Source organism: Macrotis lagotis, chromosome 2 (assembly GCF_037893015.1).
Source record: "Macrotis lagotis isolate mMagLag1 chromosome 2, bilby.v1.9.chrom.fasta, whole genome shotgun sequence".
In the NCBI taxonomy this organism is placed as follows: Eukaryota; Metazoa; Chordata; class Mammalia; order Peramelemorphia; family Peramelidae; genus Macrotis; species Macrotis lagotis.
Genome location: NC_133659.1, coordinates 99515719 through 99534491, shown reverse-complemented (window position 1 = coordinate 99534491; position 18773 = coordinate 99515719). Strand labels below are relative to the sequence as shown.

The window sequence follows — 18773 nt, the reverse complement described above, 5'->3', positions numbered from 1 at the left end:
ACAGCAGAATTTTTATTTAGCACAATTTTAGTGACAATTCATATACATAAGTGTTTTCATGAGTAGCACAAAGTGTGGAAAACCTATGACCAGGAAGAAAAGTCTTCTAAAGGAAAACTATGAATATTATTTCAATAAACATAAGGCATTATAAGAGTGAAACTGAGAAAATTGAAAAGTTTCCATTTAATATTTAGGGATAATTAGAAAGACTTATTTTCCAAAAAATGTTAATGATTACTGAATTACCTTGGTGTTCTCTTGCCTGAATGCATGCTCTCATTGTCTCCTGTGTTCAATGATGCCAAAGAAAGGCTAGAGACTGAAAAAACACGATAAATTCGTGACCCTGGATAAAAACAAAGTTAGAATTTTTAAACAGGCAAATAGCAAAGAGTCTGTTCATTAGATAACACCAGCATATGGAGTCTGAGCTTCTATAATTTTTTTTAAACTTAGAATTCATATTAACATGTAATATGCTGCATGCATATATGATGAGTCTTGTGAATTTTTGTAACATGTAAATATGAACATGACATACTAGGCATATACTTGTAAGCAATTTTAATTTGTGGCTAAAATTTATTATTTCCAAAAGGTAAGCTTTAAATTTGATGTATGAAATAATAATCCCATAAGAAATTTTTTTTTAACAAAAATAACCAAAAAAATTCAACTCTGCAAAAAGCATAAGACTTTTTCAGAAATCCTTCATTGGTAGGTGGGAAAAAATCCAGCTTTTAAAATTACCAAAACATTTTTAGGCAATACTAATATTTTATCCACTAATGTTTCAGTTTGATGCTTCCTCATGACATGAAAAGGACCATGTACTTACAAAGACTAGGCCAACTGTACTTGAGCTTGGGCAAGTTCTGACAAGAAGAAAAAGCATTTGAGAAGGAGTGTGCTGATGGACTCTGATTGTATGAAGATCAGTCCAACTAACCTTAAAATTCTCGTCACACTAGGTTAGTTTCTAGGCAATGAAGTCCCTTGATTTGGGCTGCAAAGACCCAGGCACACCACTTAAGAAAGAAGGATAGGGCAACAAGGTGGCACAGTGGCTAGAGCAGCGACCCTAGAATCAGGAAGACCTGAGTTCAAAGCCGATCTCAAACACTTAATAATTGCCTAGATGACCTTGGACAAGTCACTTAAGTTCATTGCCTTAAATTTAAAAAAAAAAGAGGAGAAGGGCTGTGATTTGTGTTAGGAGGGAGTATAGGGAGTATCAACATCAGTGAAATAAAGGCAGCCTGGTGTAACAAAGTATGGAAGTTGGAGTCAGCAAGACCTGAGTTCAAACCTAACTTCAGACACTTTAGTAAATTTTATGACTTTGGACAAGTCACATCACCTCGGAGTTTCTGAAACTCAAAGTAAAGGGGTTGGACTAAACGATCTCAAACTTCCTTTCAGTTCTAACCTAAAATCCTATGAAATAGTGATTATTTATGTGAAATGTATTTCCAAAGAGATATCTACTGAGTAGTGGATCTAATGTAACCGTTACACAATTCTTTTACACATGAGCAACAATATTTTGTTGCATGTAATAATTATATTTTTAAGGGGTTTTTTTTTGGCAAGGCAATGGGGTTAAGTGGCTTGCCCAAGGCCACACAGCTGGGTAACTATTCAGTGTTTGAGGCCAAATTTAAACTCAAGTCCTCCTGACTCTAGGGCTGGTGCTCTATCTACTGTGCCACCTAGTTGCCCCCACATGTAACAATTATATTGAGAATTTTCTTAAGTTTTTAAAAAGACTAGGAGAATATTGTCAAACTTTCTAAAATATTAAATCATAAGAAAATAAAGATTTTGGGGAATAAGAAATTAACCATGCAAAAATGAAAGAGAAAAGATATTAATTCAAGATATAAGAAATGAAGATCTTTAATTTGTTTCTACATTAAAGGAGTTTGTTTAAGGACTTTTTACCTTACATTTCTTATTATGGTGAAATCCTTCTTGTCCATTTCATCTTTCTCAAATTATTATATATTCCTAAGTTTACAAGTGCAAGAATGGGTTAGTAAATTGAAAAGAATATGAAGTGGCAAAAGCACCCCAAAACATTAGTTTTATATTGGGGGGAGGGGGGTATGTTTAACATTCACATTTGTGTTGCTATTTTATATATACATATATATATATATATGCATGCAGACATAACATATTACTATTAATGCAACTTTCATCTGCTACTTTTGACTTTCCAATTACAATGCATGCAGATTTCTAAATTAGATTGATCAATTTAGCAGAAGCTAATCAATGCAAAGTCAAGTTAGTATTTCAAACCAAGCTGGTGTTTTTATATGAACAGACTCTTTCTAGCAAGATGTTACCTGGTGGACCTTTGATTGGTGTCTTAGGTGATTCAATGTGATCCCTGTGAATAGATTTTGGACGCTGCTTTTTTTGTTTTGCTACATGAGGGCGGGGCTTAATGACTGTATCCATATCTTCCATGAGTTTCAGTTGTTTTCTTCTCATATATTCTTGCCTAATAAATTCTCTACGTGCTCTTTCATCTTCTTTCTTCTGGCGTTCTTCCTCAGTTTTACGCCTAAGAAATCAAATACAGTTAAAATTCCTAATATTATAGATCATGGCTTAAAGCAAAGAGTGAGTTTATGTGAAACAGGCCAAAAGTAACTATTAGTTATCAAAAGAAGATAATCTGAAAACTATAAAACACTTAGAAATTAATAAATTTATCTATATTTATAGCAGAACCATTAATCCCATTATACTTAAAACCTATTAATGAATATAAATGCATAAGATATACTATTTTTAATATATAAAAAATTAATTACCTTGTTTCTTCCTTCTTATGTTCTAATTCTGCTTCTAGCTGCTGTTTTCGAAGTAAAGTTTCTCTTTCTCTCCTCAATCGTTTTTCTAACAGAGCTGCCCGTTTCATTGCCATATCATTTTCTGCTTTTTGATCATCCTAATAATAGGGGAATTTAATTTATTTAAATATTTAATATTCAAATTTAATAAAATTTAATAGTCAAATAATTCATATTTGGATGTGGCTATACCTCTAGCTGGTAATATGAACCATTTGTACAATGGATGGATATGGAAAATTTATGCAAATCTACTAGGCACATTTAGGCAGTATAAGGTGATGCAAGATAAGAGTTTAAATTTCTATAAAAGCAGGATGGTTTGTGCCCATTCCACAAGTTTCCTCTAAGGGTCCATTGGATGTTCTCTTCTCTACTCCCAGGTATTAATGCTTTCTTCTATACTCCTAGTGCTTACTGCTCCTTCACCTAGATGACCAACGCAGGGCTGCCCTCTGCTGGTCAGTTTGGGAATATGTTCTACAACATAGGTCTGAAAAAGATACCTATTTTAGATTTGCAAGAGAAACCTTGATTTACAAAGTATTCCCTTCCTCACTCCAGTTATAAATGATAATTTTCCACATTATGAAAATGGGTGTACTTGATGTAGTACTATTAATTTATCTTAGAATTCTTTTTTAAAAATATGTAATTGTATAAAGTGTCAATCTAAGTTAATGTGTTTTGCCCAAACTGATTCTTTTTCATTTTTTTAAAAAAAATTCTCTTTAACAAGGGATGGCTCCCTGAGTAGAAGAGACAGAAGGGTATATTTGGAAATTAAAGTGAAAAATAAAACAAATGATTTCAATAAAAATTAAAAAAAGAAACTATAAAAGAAGATATTTTGCTAAAAAAGACAGCTGTAAACTAAATTCAAAATACAAGTCTCACATATTTTCCAGTCCCTTTTCTAAATTGGCAATTCTTTGACAGATATGAAAAAAATTGAAATTCTAAAATGGCTTTCTGCAGAATAATTATGGGGGGAACGGCAATCAGGGGACATTTTTGTAAATATGGAAACTAATGCCTATCATCAAAGAAGACATTTTGACATCAAATCTTAACTATATCATCCTTCACTATTTCATGGAGATTACTGTATGCTTGAATATTATAATTCCCACTGGTCAACCAGGAATCACAGTATCAAACATCAATAAATGCATAGTGATAGACTGATTAAAAAGTCAATCTGGAATAAAAAAACAAACATACATTATCTGGTAGATGTCAACACAATTTAAATTGAATACCTTGAAAAAGAATCCACAGCATACTTTCTGATCATCATCAAATTGTTCTTTGTCACTTTCTCCTTCATCTTTTTCCACTGATACATCAGCCTTATCAGGAGGTTTCAAATCTGAGAGGGAAACTTCAATTAAATTAGCATTTTTAGGAGCTGGAGCTGGCAAAGTAGAAGTCTCAGGGGGTATGGTGGTTTGATTTATCTGATCGTCATTTGGTGTAAGACATACAGTCTCTGTAATGGGCTGTGACAATACTTCAGAAACTGATGATTCCACAGGTTTGATCTCCTTTTCCTCCAGTTTGTGAACATGCTGTTCCAAAGTCCCTCTGGATTCTGTTTCCTCCTTTACTTCTTCTGTAGATTTAGCTTCCTTTAACTGAGGTTCACATACATGCTCTCCATCATCTCCAAAACATACAAAAGATCTAGTCTGAATGGGAACTTGACTTGGTGAGAACCTCCTCAAACGAGGAAGGCTATCTACAGACCTAGGTGGCGTTAAGGTGCGATTTAAAGGTGTTATTTTGAGTTCATTTGGTCTAGGAGTCCTTTGAATTTTTACAGGGAAAGAAGAGGTCTTTCTGTTAGAAGGCTGTGGAGATGGATGAGTTGGACGAGGGGAGTCTGAAGAGAATGGCACAATTGGAGATGACATTCCTGTTTGCCTAGAAGATTTAAATTCTCTAATCTGTTTTTGTGGAGAAGGTTGTGGAGGTGAAATCACCCAAGACTGCTGCTCCCTCATCTGCATTAACATCTCTTGTTGTAATGACAAACGTTGCATTTCTTGTTGTAGAAAATGAAGAGATGAATTTAGCTTTTCAATGGATTTTGTATATTCTAAAATTTCTCCTTCATTTAAAGTCTCTTCAGAGGGACTAGCCAAGTTCCATTGCTTTTCAGGATCTACAGGTGTGGTTGGAGACTTCAACCATTTGCCTTGGGGGTTCTCAACATTATCTTTTATCACTTCTGTTGCAGATGTATTGATTCGTACATCTGCTTTCTGTGATTCTCTTTCCTTTGTTCGATCAGTATAGACTTTTTCATCCTCAGCACCAGCTGCTTCTTCTCTAAGAGGGGATATTCCATCTCCTTTCTTTTTCACTACAGTGAGGAAAGCAGTTCTACCCATTTTCTGTCTCTGCTTTGTGAAAGCTGCTTCCATTTTCTTCTTCTGAGCTTCTATAGCTCTCCGTTTTTCCTCTAGTTTCATCCTAAGATGCACCATTTCAGAAGCCAGTAGCTGTGTAGTATCTCTTCCTTGAGGAAGAGATGCTTCTTCAGGGATTTGAGCCCAAGAAACAACATGGGGAATATTGAGTTCAGAGCCTTCTGGTGTTGTTTTCTGAGAACTGCTACCACTACTTCTACTGTCTGTGTGATTCAGTTTTCTGAATTTTTGCTCAGCAAAGCTTGTCATTTTAACTCCGGAGCTGGAAGAAGCGCTGCTGCCTGGCTGAGACCTGGTACTCATAGTGCTTGGACAAGGACTCAAAGCTTCTCTGTGGTTTCCAACTCGCATATCATAATCCTGAACAAATTTGGAGGGTTCTTCCATGTCTGAATCCATACTAACGGTGTAGTCTTTCAACGAAGAATCTTCATCCATCGTTTCTGGAATATCTTCTGAAGGAACATGAATCCCTGTATCTACCTCTGTATTATCAGTCATAGGACTCAGGGCTCCTTTTGTGTCAGTTATGATGTCAGGACTAGATGAATTCAGTTTGAAATCAGTATTAAGGAGGCTTATTTCTGGGCTATGAAGAAAGAATCCATTTGTGACTTGATCTGACTGAGGGGTACAGGGAGATCTGTCTGCATCATGAATTATTTGTAAGGCTTGTTCAATGCTTGGTGTTTCAATCTGATTGCCAAACTCATCTAGACGTACCCTATTTTGCAAAGCTCCATTTGGAAACTTATAGTGAATATTTTCATTAGAATTTAGTTCAATTGTTCTATGTGGTACACAAGATTTGAGGTCATTTTGGGAATCTGTATAATTTTCTTCTTCAATGCTTTCTGTCTCCTCTTCTCCATTCACTGGCTTGAAGGACAAATTTTTCCTAATGTGTTTAGGCATACGATTGTTGTTTAGTGTAAGACCTTCATTACTAAGAGATCGAGTGATTCCTTTGGTTGGAGTATTTCGCCGTACACTATTTTCTTTATCGAAAGAAATATCAAATGAAACTCCATGCACTGATGATCTTTAAGAAGGAAAAAAAATGAGATAAAATCTTAGATAATTCGAGAAAAGAACAGCTTCAAATATAATAAAATAATTTGGGATGAACCCTTTAGGGACGAAACATATTCTTCTTTCTGCCTGCTTATAATTATGGCAATCTCATTGAATATGCCAGGAGATACAACCTACCCACCAAGTTTCTAAATTTAACTATATTTAATCCCTACATGCCTGTTCTAATGCTTCCCTTACTTTAGGGACTAAATACAAACTTGGATTAAGTAATCTGGTTAACAGATTTACTTGGTAGCTATATTTAAAAATAACTTCTATTATTTACCTTTTCTCTTTAGGCCATGTCCCTATGAAGCCATCAACATAAGACATAGATGTAGACCTTCTAATTCCTCCTTCAAATGCAAAACAGAAACATTTTATCACAGGAAAACAATATTTCTTTCTTTAAGAAAATAGGAACTTTTATAAACAAGTATTAGCATTACAAAAAAGCAAAGTAACAATTTGGAGAATTACAGATTTTCTAATTAACTGAAAAAAAAATCAATGAAACATGAGGTATTTAATCCAGCTCTAGATTAGCCACTATTTCAGGATAAAAAATGACCACTCCTATTTATTTATAAATGCTTATTCTTGGTGATTATTTCAAAGCTAAAACAAACAAAATAAACAAATAAAATATAACTAAAATTCATTTCCTTTTAATCTTTCATTTTTATTTACCTGAATCAGATGGTGGCTGGGAACATCGCTGTCTAGTAGATAGATGATGATGAGACTGGGAAAATGTAACACCTTCCCTAAAACAAATCAATGAAATATTACACACTTTGCTACATAAAAAATTTTATATACTATGGTTGGACATATTAAAAAAATCTCACCACCTCTCATTCTATGCTATGAAGATTAAGAAATAGAAACTCTATAAAATTTTCAAAGTCCAAACATTATTATTCTATAGAAAAAAAAATAATTATGATCATATGTGGCACAGGGGATAGAACACTGCCTTTGGGAGTCAGGGAAACCTGAGTCCAAATCTATCTCAGATATTTACTAGTCAATCTGATGTGTGTGAGGTGATATGTCAGAATTGCTTAGTTTTAATTTCTTTGGTTATTAGTGATTTTGTTCATTTTTAAATATGGTTATAGATAGTTTAGATTTACTTATCAAGTAGGGAATGGCTCATTTTTTTTCCTTGAAAATCTGTTTGGGGAACAATCAGGATTAAGTGACTTGCTTAGGTTCATACATAGTAAATATCCAAGACCAGATATGAATTTAAGTCTTCTTGACTCCAGGGTTGGTGTTCTGCTCTCTGCACCCTAAAGCTGTTCCTGAATTCACTTATCTTTTAACTAATCAGTCAAACACATGAACCTTTGACTATGTATGATTACTTAAAAAGAGAAGTTGATTTAGTTTAAATTAAATGTACCTAAGCAGCTGGAATGGTGAATCTTAAAAAAAAAGTTCTATGGATTTCTTTTTTAGAAAGAAAACAAGTGTCTGAGGACATTCTATTTAGAACAGAATTTCTTAATTGTAATTTTTTAAGTCTGCTCGGAATAAGAATCTTTAAAAAAATTAGTAAAAAAGGGCAAAGAATAAATTGTGGTACAGTGGAACAAGTATTTGATTGGGCACCAGTAGCCCTGATTTGGATTCTTAAGCTCTGCTACTTACTACCAGTGTGACTTTGGACAAGTCATTTAATATCTGGGAGTCTCAATTTCCTAATATATAGAAAGGAGGGACATACAATTTAACCAAAAGTTAATAGCTTTTCCAGCTCTTGAAGGCTGAGTCAGTGATATTGAACCAACATGAATAGCTGCATGGATGGCAAAATTAATTGGATATAAATTATATAATTAAAACAGTTATCTTTAGACTTTCCAAATCTAATAAGATATTTATACAACACAGTAAGGTTTGCCAAGGGTTTTCCCAACAAAAATTCTGTGAGGTAAAACGGTACATATATCATCCCAATTGGATGAGAAGTTAGTGAATTGATAATCATCTAGTTATTAAGTATCAGCTGTAGGATTAGAATTCCAGGTTCCTGATTGCAAGTCTAGTATTCTTTCCCATTAGGTCATACTGCAATAACTCTCAAGCAAAAGTTCATTTGTTCCCCCCAGGTACAATAAAATCAGTTGATATAGATGGATCACCAGTCAATTCTTACTCATTTACAACAATGGGAACAATAAGGTAGATATAATAAAAAACAAATTACCATTCAAAATAACTTAAATTTGTTCTTCAAAATGCATTTCTACATGCAATTAACTATTATTAGATCTTATAAGAGAAAATTCAAATAAAGGAGAACATTGAACAATAAAACTTGTTGACAGATCTACAATTCGTTTTTGTACTTATTTCTTTTTTTTTAGGAGTATTTATTTCAATGTGTGTGTGTGTTTGTGTGTGTGTGTGTGTGTGTGTGTGTGTGTGTGTGTATACACTTCTCACATCCTAGAAATTTAAAACATAGCAAACCTAATGAAGAAGCCACATATGAAATATCAAAGTGCCAGTAGAAGTAAGCAGCATTTTATTCTCCAACATCTTCCAATTTATGATAGGGAGAAGAACACACTTAAATAAGTGGTCTGAGATCTGGCCTGAGTTAGCCTATTTTCCAGAAGTCAGGAAAATTAAGTATTTCTTTTTTCCTGATGAATGAACACAGGTTGGGAGTAAGGGAGATAGAAACCTTAGTGGTATACTTGAAACATTCCCTTCCAGTTTCTTTTGAGCTATAGACTACATAACTTTTAAAGAGTCAACAGAAACTGTTCCCATTCACGTGCTATATTGATGTCCCTTGCTTGCTCTTTTCATCTCTCCAAAATTACTCCTTGTCACTTGTTCAATTTTTATAGGATGATCAGATTATAAACATAGAAACTGAAATGGCCTCAATCTAGTCCAATCCCATCATTTTACAGATAAAGAAACAGACCTGAGGAGGTTGCGTGACTTACTCAAGACCAAGAAGGTGGCTGCAGAATGGAGATATCAACTGTCTCTTAAAAAATCATGCCAGAAGCTATGACTTTAACAGACTAGGTGTAACCCTGAATATTTATATAACTTTAACTACTTTAATTTTAGTTTTAGCCAGGAAGAAAGAAATTATTGGATTTAATTATGATACTTTCATACCTCAGTAAAGTTCTTTGAAATCCTTAGCTAAAGGGTATAAAAAGTATAAAACATAAAATAAATGAAACAGGCTTTATTCAGCCTCTGGAAAATACAAATAAAGAAACAGAAAATAGAAAAATACAGGAATTTAAAATTTAGAAAATCAAAAATAAAAATAAACTTTAGATATTTTGATAAACAATTAGTAAAAGTTGCTTACAGAATTTGCTGCAAAAATATCGAACACCACTACCATGTGCAGGTTTTAGAAGCCAGGATATTCTCAGGTTTTAATGGTAGAGAAATGATGTAATCAAACCAAAATTTTCATTGTGCTTTCAATTCAAATTTCCAGATTTTAAGAAAGCAAAGTAACACTCCAAAATTTACACGGAGTAATTTTAATACTATTATATTGTTGAAATCTATTAGTAACCATAAAGAATATTTTTAAATGTAAAAATTAATGCCTTAAAAGATCAAAACTCATTTCTAAATATACTATAAATATATATGTTTTAAAAAAATCTAATAATAGATTTGTACTAAAGAGTATTAAGAGTTAATTCATCTGCTTTAACAAATTTTGCAAACTAATTGCTCTAAAAGTTCAGTTTTGGTTGTTAGGAATTCAGAGTACACTGCTGTACAGAAATAATGTAGCCCAACAAATATTTTATTTAGAGGTACTAAAGCCTATTTAAAGATGATTTTTAAGAGCTACAAAAACTCTTATAAGATTATAAAAACTTGCTTATCTTAAAGCAATTAGCACTTGCTGTAGTTTCATTAGTAAATACTGCAAGAATAGTGACACATCACTGTTGTTACCTTGTAGGGAAATCAGAACTGCATGAACCATCTGTAAAATTTCTTTTGGCAGCATTCAAGACTGGAACAGAAGGCATATCTTTCACAGATTCAGCTAGAAAAGAAGATGAAAGCTTTGAGTTACATTTTTCTTTTCGTCCATGTTTTAATATTTCCAATATTAAATACATTTAGAACTTAAATAATGACTTAAAAGTCTAAAAAATCAATTTCTCTCAAAATGGCAGGACAGGGACCAGAAAAAGAACAAAATTCTACTTCATCCGCAGCAGTCAGTCAGTTTCTATTTATTAAGCAGTCTGTGATAGGATCTGTGCACTAAACATAGGAAACATAAAGAAAGGAAAAACAGACTTGGCTCAAGGAGTTTATCTACAGACAAGTTCTATACAGAAAAATGTTGGAAGTGGGTTACCTCAAAGAGTAGACACAAAAGTAAGGAGAATTGGGAAAAGCTTCTTATGGGACTTTATTTAAGACATAAAAGAGGTTAGAGAAGTGAAGAGGTGAAGGTGAAGAGGGAGAGTAGCAGAGGCATGGAGGACAGCCAGAGAAAATGTTTGGAATCAGGAGATAGGGTATCTGAGTAGAGGAACAGCAGAGGCATGTGTCACCAGACTGATTAATTCATGGGGAGGACAGTAAGGAAAAATAGGAAGGGGTCAGGTAGGTAATGAAAGGTTTTGAAAGCCAAACAATTTTATATTTAATCCTGGAAATGACAGGGAGCCACTGGAGTGGCATCCCTACTGAATGGGGATGAGGAGAAGGGGAAAACTGTCACACTTTCATTTTAGGAAGATCAATTCTGACATGAGTGGAAGATGAATTGGACAGAGTAAAGACCTGAGGCAGAAGAACAAATAGCAGGCCATTGCAATAGTCCATGTGTGAGATGATAAAAGGCCTGTATCAAGGTGCTTGCAATGTCAAGAGGAGAGAAAAGGAGGCATATAAGAGACTTCACAAAAGTGAAAACAACAGGATATAATAATCACTGATTGTATAAGAGGATTAGAAGAGAGTGAGAAAGTTAAGGATGACATCAACAGCACTGGCAAATGTCTAAAGAACGCTTTGATTTAGAAAATATCTTTGGAGAAGAGAGAAAGAATCCTAACGAATTGCTATCTAGTTGTTCTACAGATGACTGGTTGACTGAACTGAAGTCAGTAGTACTTTTCTTATTTCACCTCCAATATAAGAGAGAGTAGAGTCCAAAGAATAACCTTGGGGCTGAATGTGAAAGGTTTCCCTTAAGTTTATAACTCTGTCTTCTATTACTTTTCCCCTTAGTAATTTGGTAAAACTATTATTACCAAATTTCAAACTTTACAGACTGCCCTGAGGGATAAGAAAATACTGATACTCAAGAAGGGCTGACAGGAGCAAATATAAGGTAGTAACTACAAGGGGTAGTCCCAAGTCTATGTAAGTTTGAGGAATTTTATGAATTAAGGGAAGATTTTAAGAGAATGAGAATAAGAATCATCAAAGAATGTTGTTTTCTTATTGCTCTAGGGATTTTCCTTATGTGTTAAAAGAAAAATTATAGGGGTGGATAGTGGATAGAGCACTGGCCTTGGAGTCAGGAATACCTGAGTTCAAATACAGCCTCAGACACTTAATAATTACCTAGCTGTGTGGCCTTGGGCAAGCCATTTAACCCCATTGCCTTTCAAAAACTAAAAAAAAAAAAATAATTTTTGTATATTACAAAAACTTATCACTCTACCAAAACAGGTTTTAAAACTCAACTCTAATTAATTCCTGTAGTGTTCCATATTTTCCATAATTATCCTCTAAAGCTTGATGAAAAAAGTGAGCTATAACCAGATGAATTCTAAATAAAGTTAGAGAATAGAGATATTTTAAAGTTAATGGAAATTTGGCATTTTATTTTCCAAAATTTCCAGGAATTTTAACCAGATGTAGATGTTTTCATTTCTTTACCTTATACACAGTATTAGAGGAAATATGGTATTCTTCCTATCGAGTAATTAAACAAGGATCTCCTCTCACCCAACCAAGAGAGAACATTTCACTGAAAAGGAAATTCAAACATGTCCAGGTTAAGTTTATGAAAATAATTAATGAAGAGGTTTGGGTTGTTTTCATAATCACTTAATTTTTGTAACTATTGAAATGGATGTATCTTTATATTTCAAATTGAAGGCTTTCTCCAGGCAAGCAAGAGAACCAGATTTTCTTTTTTGCCAGTAGATTGTTCCCTGTTTGCAGGATTAGGAAAATTATGTAGTTCATATTTTGGTGAGCTTTTTCCCTGGCTCCAGGTCTTGTTGTATTAGTCAAAAAATGACAAGCAAAGGATCACTGTACCTGTGTAGGAGAAGCCCCCCTTACTCCATAAAATCTTTCTTTCTGTTCTACTGAGATAAATTCAGTTTTAAACACTGTGCTTTAGATTAGGCTATGTTCTGAAGAGAGGTTTAGGCTCTTCTAAAGTGTGGGCAGCTTTTTCACTGATGTAGTAGTAGTAGTAGTAGTAGTAGTAGTAGTAGTAGTAGTAGTAGTAGTCCTTTTATGACTTGATAAATGTTGTCTTAATTCCATAAATTATTATATTAAAGTCACCTGTGTTACATGTTTTATAAGCTGTGTTTATTTAAAAAAAGATTTCCATATTAGTTACTAAAGTATAGAATACCCATGTTCAATTAAATTTTAAAGCCAGTTTTAAGTAGATCATCCATATTTAAAGCCTTCAATTTGAAATATAAAAGATACATCCATTTCAATAGTTACAAAAATTAAGTGATTATGAAAAGAAACAACCCAAACCAATTCATTAATTATTTTCATAAACTTAATCCGGATTTCCTTTTCAGTGAATATTACCTCCTTCTCAGGACTGGTGTGAGGATGAACTGAGACCATACTTGTAAAGCATATATGCAAAGCTTCAAGTGCCTTAAACATGCTAGGTATTATCATGATCATAAGGGGGAAGATGAAGAGAGGGGCTTGTCCATTTTGCTACTATGATAAAGTGGGAGGATCCGTGGTAAAGGTCAAGACATTCCAGAGAAGCAGAGCAAATGACAACTAGGTGGGAGGAGACAAGAGAAAGAGCAGGATTAACACCAAGAAATCCCTATCCAGATAAACCTAAGGTCACTGAAAAAAACTTGCTCCATGACTTGAACCCTGTACATTTACACAGAAGAGAATTGGAGGGGGAAAAAAAGGGTTTACTATAGTAAGAATAGTGACAAATTAAAGATTAGAAAGTTAAAGAAGAAACAAACCATTGAAGAAAATATTTTTCTCTACCAAAACCACACATTCAATTTTATAATAATGGAAGCCAAAGAAAAATGTAAAAATTTTGTTATATCACATTTTACTTTAGAGATAACATTTTAGAAATACCTCTTTGCAGTGTACTTCTATGGATATTTATAAGAAAACTTCTTAATTTCTCTTACTGTTTTCATGTCATAAAATGAGAAATTTGTAGCATGCTTAAATACATGTTTGTCATATAGTAGGCTCTTAATAAATGCTTTTTCCCTTCCCGTGCTTATAAAAATTTCAAATCAATGGAACATAACCAGTTTTAAATTCACAAAATCTGTTAGGTTTCAACATTTAAATAAACAATGTTCAAGTAAAAAGTAATTTAGATGGGTTATGAATATTTGCACATCAAAATGCTCAAAATCTTTTTTAGTTTTTTTTTTTTTTGCAAGGCAATGGGGTTAAGTGGCTTGCCCAAGGCCACACAGCTAGGTAATTATTAAGTGTCTGAGACCGGATTTGAACTCAGGTACTCCTGACTCCAGGGCCGGTGCTCTATCCACTGAGCCACCTAGTCACTCCCAGAATCTTTTTCAAGGGTAGGAGTAGGGTTATAGTAAGAGAAACTTGGACAAGAAATATGAAATCAGATAAATATGATACTAAGAATAACTCAATGTCAGGCTGCATATTAGAGCCTTCACAGATTCTGATCTTTTATTAAAGTCCTTCTGCAACATCTCTGTGCAGTTTCCATTGCCCTGCCTTTACCAATCAGCACCTTGGACCCACATAAAGAAGGGAGTTTTTCAATATCCTCATAATTGATTCATGCCAAAGCATGATTTTATAAGTGTCACAGGCCTGCCCTTTGAATATTTATAAACAATCTCCTTCTTATTTTGTTCTGCATAGGCTAATACAAAATTTTAAGTGTTTATATTTTTCTTTACCTTGTGGATGATTGACAACTCGAGGCTGTACGAACGATGGCTTCACAACTTCAAACCACCAGAACAGCTCCGCCATGAACACTAAATAATTATTCTGTAAGAAGGTTAAGAAAATTACAATAAAATCCCAATTAAACAAAACTCAATCTTATGTGGGGGAAAAAAAGTATAGAATTAAACCTGAAAATTACAAATTTATCAGCTCTGCTCCTGACTTCCCTGGATTTTCCTTGGAAACTCTGGATTCTAAATAATAAAGACTCTAGACAGAATTTTTTGAATGATTCTTAATTATGCTGAAATGTACAAACATAAAATTTATTTTACCATGAGTCAAATTTATTTTAAATAAGATTAATATTAATTAACACACGTGCTATTCTTGTCCTTATCTGAAAATACCATCAACATTTTTTGCAAATATTTATATTTGCAAAGCCCTAAGCCCTCAAAAGCATATATTACTTGAAAAGTCCATGTTAAAAAATACCACCCAGTATAAAAACTAGGAACAAGGAAGAAGAAATCAAATTCAAGAATTCATTAAAAGTCTCTTGTTCTCCCCTATTAAAAAAAAAAAATCACATGAACTCAACAAGACACATACAAGTAAATAACCTTGCACACCAACTCAATCTCCATTCAAGTTTTTCTATTAATGTTATTAACCCTGTTATAATGATCCAAACTAAAAAACCTATATTCCATTTTACAAGTTATGTTCCCCTTTGGTGCCTTGGGCAATTTCCTAAGACTAAGTTGACAGAAAAGGGCCTACATGTCTTAATAAGAGGGAATTTCTTAGAACACTGAAATCACATATGCAACTATTGAAATGGGTGTATTTTGATATTTTAAATTGAAGGTTTTAAATATAAATGATCTACTAAAAATTGGCCTTAATTAAAACTTAATTGAATAAAAATATTCAATACTTTAGTGACTAATATGCAAGACTTTTTTAAAAAATAGAACTTGTAAAACATGTGGCACCAATAGTCTATATCCAGCCACCAGCATCTGAGTATCACCTCTGAAATACATTTGTCACATTCTCATTCCTATAGTCATAAACACATGATTATGATATTGATATGATACTGCATAACATTTAGGCTACTCCCACTTTTTACAGATGAGGATACTAAGTCTGAGAACTAATGATGATGATGATGATGATGATGATGACGACAATGATGACTCCCACCTATTTAGAAAGCAACTAGGTGGCTAAGTGGATAGAGAGCTGGACCTTAGAATTCAAATCCAATCTCAGAAACCATCTATGTGATCCTGGGCAAGTCACAACCTTTATTTGCTGAATTCATTGAAGAGAAAGGAGAAGGAAATGTCAAAGCACTTGTGTCTATGTCAGGAAAATCCCATACTGGGTAATAAAAGAGTCATACAGGACTGAATGAGTGAACTATAACATACAGTGCTTTAATGTTTATGAAGTACTTTCCTCATAATCTGAGATAAATAAACAAAAGATATGATTCCTCCATTTTATAGAGGAAGAAACTGAGGCTCAGAATGCTGAAATGACTTGCCAACGCTATGACCTAAAGTTCCTGTTGCCTGATCCAGAGTCTTCTACTAAACCTTATTTCTGAACGAGATCACCCATTTGTGGATTACAATAGTAGAGTCAGTACAAAAGAAAGATGGAAGATGGAAGGTCCTAAATAAAAAACAGCAAATATTTACTAAGATAAGATCCAAATGGATACAGGATTTAGACATAAAAACAATACTATAAACAAATTAGAAGATCAAGGACTAGTTTACCTGTCAGATCTATGGAAAGGGGAGCAATTTATGACTAAGGAAGAGATGGAGAACATCACCAAAAACAAACTAGATGATTTCGATTATATTAAATTAAAAAGCTTTTGCACAGATAAAACCACTGTAACCAAGATCAAAAGAAATGTAGTAAATTGGGAAACAATCTTTACAACTAATGATTCTGACAAAGGACTCATTTCTAAAATATACAGAGAACTGAGTCATATTTTTTTTTAAAAAAAAGCCATTCCCCAGTTGACAAATGGTCAAAGGATATGCAAAGGCAATTTATAGATGAGGAGATCAAAGCAATACATAGTCCTATGAAAAATTGCTCTAAATCATTAATTATTAGAGAATTGCAAATTAAAGCATCTCTCACACCTCTCAGACTGGCCAATATGACCAGAAAGGATAATGATCATTGTTGGAAGAGTTGTGGGAAATCTGGGACACTATTACACTGTTGGTGGAGCTGTGAACTCATCCAACCTTTCTGGAGAGAAATTTGGAACTATGCCCAAAGGACAACAAAAATGAGCATACCCTTTCACCCAGCAATACCACTACTGGGTCTATACCCTAAAGAGATGATGAAAAGGGGTAAAAACATCACTTGTACAAAAATATTCATAGCAGCCCTGTTTGTGGTGGCAAAGAATTGGAAATCAAGTAAATGTCTTTCAATTGGGGAATGGCTTAGCAAACTGTGGTATATGTATGTCATGGAACACTATTGTTCTATTAGAAATCAGGAGGGATGGGAATTCAGGGAAGCCTGAAGGGATTTGCATGAACTGATGCTGAGTGAGATGGGCAGAACCAGAAAAACACTGTACATCCTAACAGCAACATGGGGGGTGATGTTCAACTTTGATGGACTTGCTTAATCTATCAGTGCAACAATCAGGGACAATTTGGGGCTGTCTGTAATGGAGAATACCATCTGTATCCAGATAAAGAACTGTGGAGTTTGAACAAAGTTCAAGGACTATTCCCTTTAATTTAGGGAAAAAAAACAGTTATCTTATTGTCTGATCTTGTTATCTCTTAGACTTTTTGTCTCTTCCTTAAGGATATGATTTCTCTCACATCACACTCAATTTGGATTAAGGTACAACATGGAAACAAAGTAAAGACCAACAAACTGCTTTCTGGGGGGGGGGGGAAGTAAGATTGGAGAGAAAAATTGTAAAACTCAAAATCTTTAAGAAAAATTTTTTTTAAAAAACTCCAGCAAATAAGGCCAATTTGGGTGCAGCACATGTACTAAGACTAGAAGAGGTAGACTAAGGCTTTAAAAATCCCAAATAAGGGAGTTTAGATTTGATTCCAATAATATGGAGGCACTGTGATTTAAGATTATTCAAGTTTTATTGTTAGGCCTGCAACTTAAGAAAATAATTTTGGACAATTGTATGCAGCATAGGCTGGGAAGGGGGAATGATGATATAGGGAGAATACTTATGGAGGAGAAGAGGGATCTTGACTATATAAATAAAAAGATGGAGATGGATGCAAGAGCCATTATGCAAATGGTAACAACAAAATTTGGCAATTCAGAAAATGTGTGGACCAGGCAACAGTGAAGAGTCAAGGATTATGCTCAAGTTTCAGGTCTCAGGAACTAAAAGAATTATGGTACACTTGATTGAAATGGGGAAGAAATGGGGATGGGGAGGGATAATTATCTCTGTTTTGGTCATTTTGAGTTTAAGAGTCAAGAAAATACCTAATTTGGAACATGCCCAGTTGGTGATAGAGAGCTCAAATGATTGTGATTCAGTTGTTTCAGCTGTGTCTTAACTCTGTGAAACCCCATTTGAGCTTATCTGTCAAAGATCCTGGAGTGGTTTGACATTTTTTTCTCCAGCTCCGTTTTTGCAGATGAAGAAACTGAGGCAAACAGGGTTAAGAGACTTGACTAGGGTCACAACAGCTAGTGAATTTGAGGCCAGAATTGAATCTGTGAAGATGAGTTCGCCTGAATCCAGACCTATGCTCTCAGCCCTATGATGCCACTTAGGTACTGACTTGGAGTATATCTGGGAAGCCATAAACATAGAGATGGTAATTAAACCATTGGGAGATGAAGAGATCATCAAAACAATGAGCATAGAAATAAGACCCAGGACAGACCTACAATTAGTGGGTATGCTAGGGATGACTAAATGAATGAGACTGAGAAAAAACAATCAAGACAGATTACAAAATAAGAACCAAGAAAGAAATATCACAAAAATCCAGAGAGCACTGGGAAGGACAAAGTGGGCTACAGTTGTGGTATCAAAAAGATCAGGTAGTATACTGACTTAGAAAACAACAAATTAATACTGGTTAGGTTGCATTATATTTTTATTCATTTTGTTAAACATTTCCTAATTACATTAGGCTGCCAGTTTGATAGCTCTGGTCTATGG

General features: G+C 34.0%; 1 protein-coding gene across 1 annotated transcript in view; it reads right to left on the bottom strand.

The window, feature by feature from the left end:
- CAMSAP2 (calmodulin regulated spectrin associated protein family member 2) overlaps positions 1 to 18773 on the bottom strand; it is a 159548-nt gene that overhangs the window by 12439 nt on the left and 128336 nt on the right. The window contains exons 8-15 of the mRNA XM_074220896.1: positions 14563 to 14656; positions 10349 to 10442; positions 7073 to 7149; positions 6669 to 6738; positions 4133 to 6347; positions 2832 to 2968; positions 2358 to 2578; positions 250 to 322 (exon numbers count right to left, since the gene is read on the bottom strand). Coding sequence (XP_074076997.1) covers positions 250 to 322; positions 2358 to 2578; positions 2832 to 2968; positions 4133 to 6347; positions 6669 to 6738; positions 7073 to 7149; positions 10349 to 10442; positions 14563 to 14656 — 2981 coding nt within the window. The remainder of the gene's footprint in view (positions 1 to 249; positions 323 to 2357; positions 2579 to 2831; positions 2969 to 4132; positions 6348 to 6668; positions 6739 to 7072; positions 7150 to 10348; positions 10443 to 14562; positions 14657 to 18773) is intronic.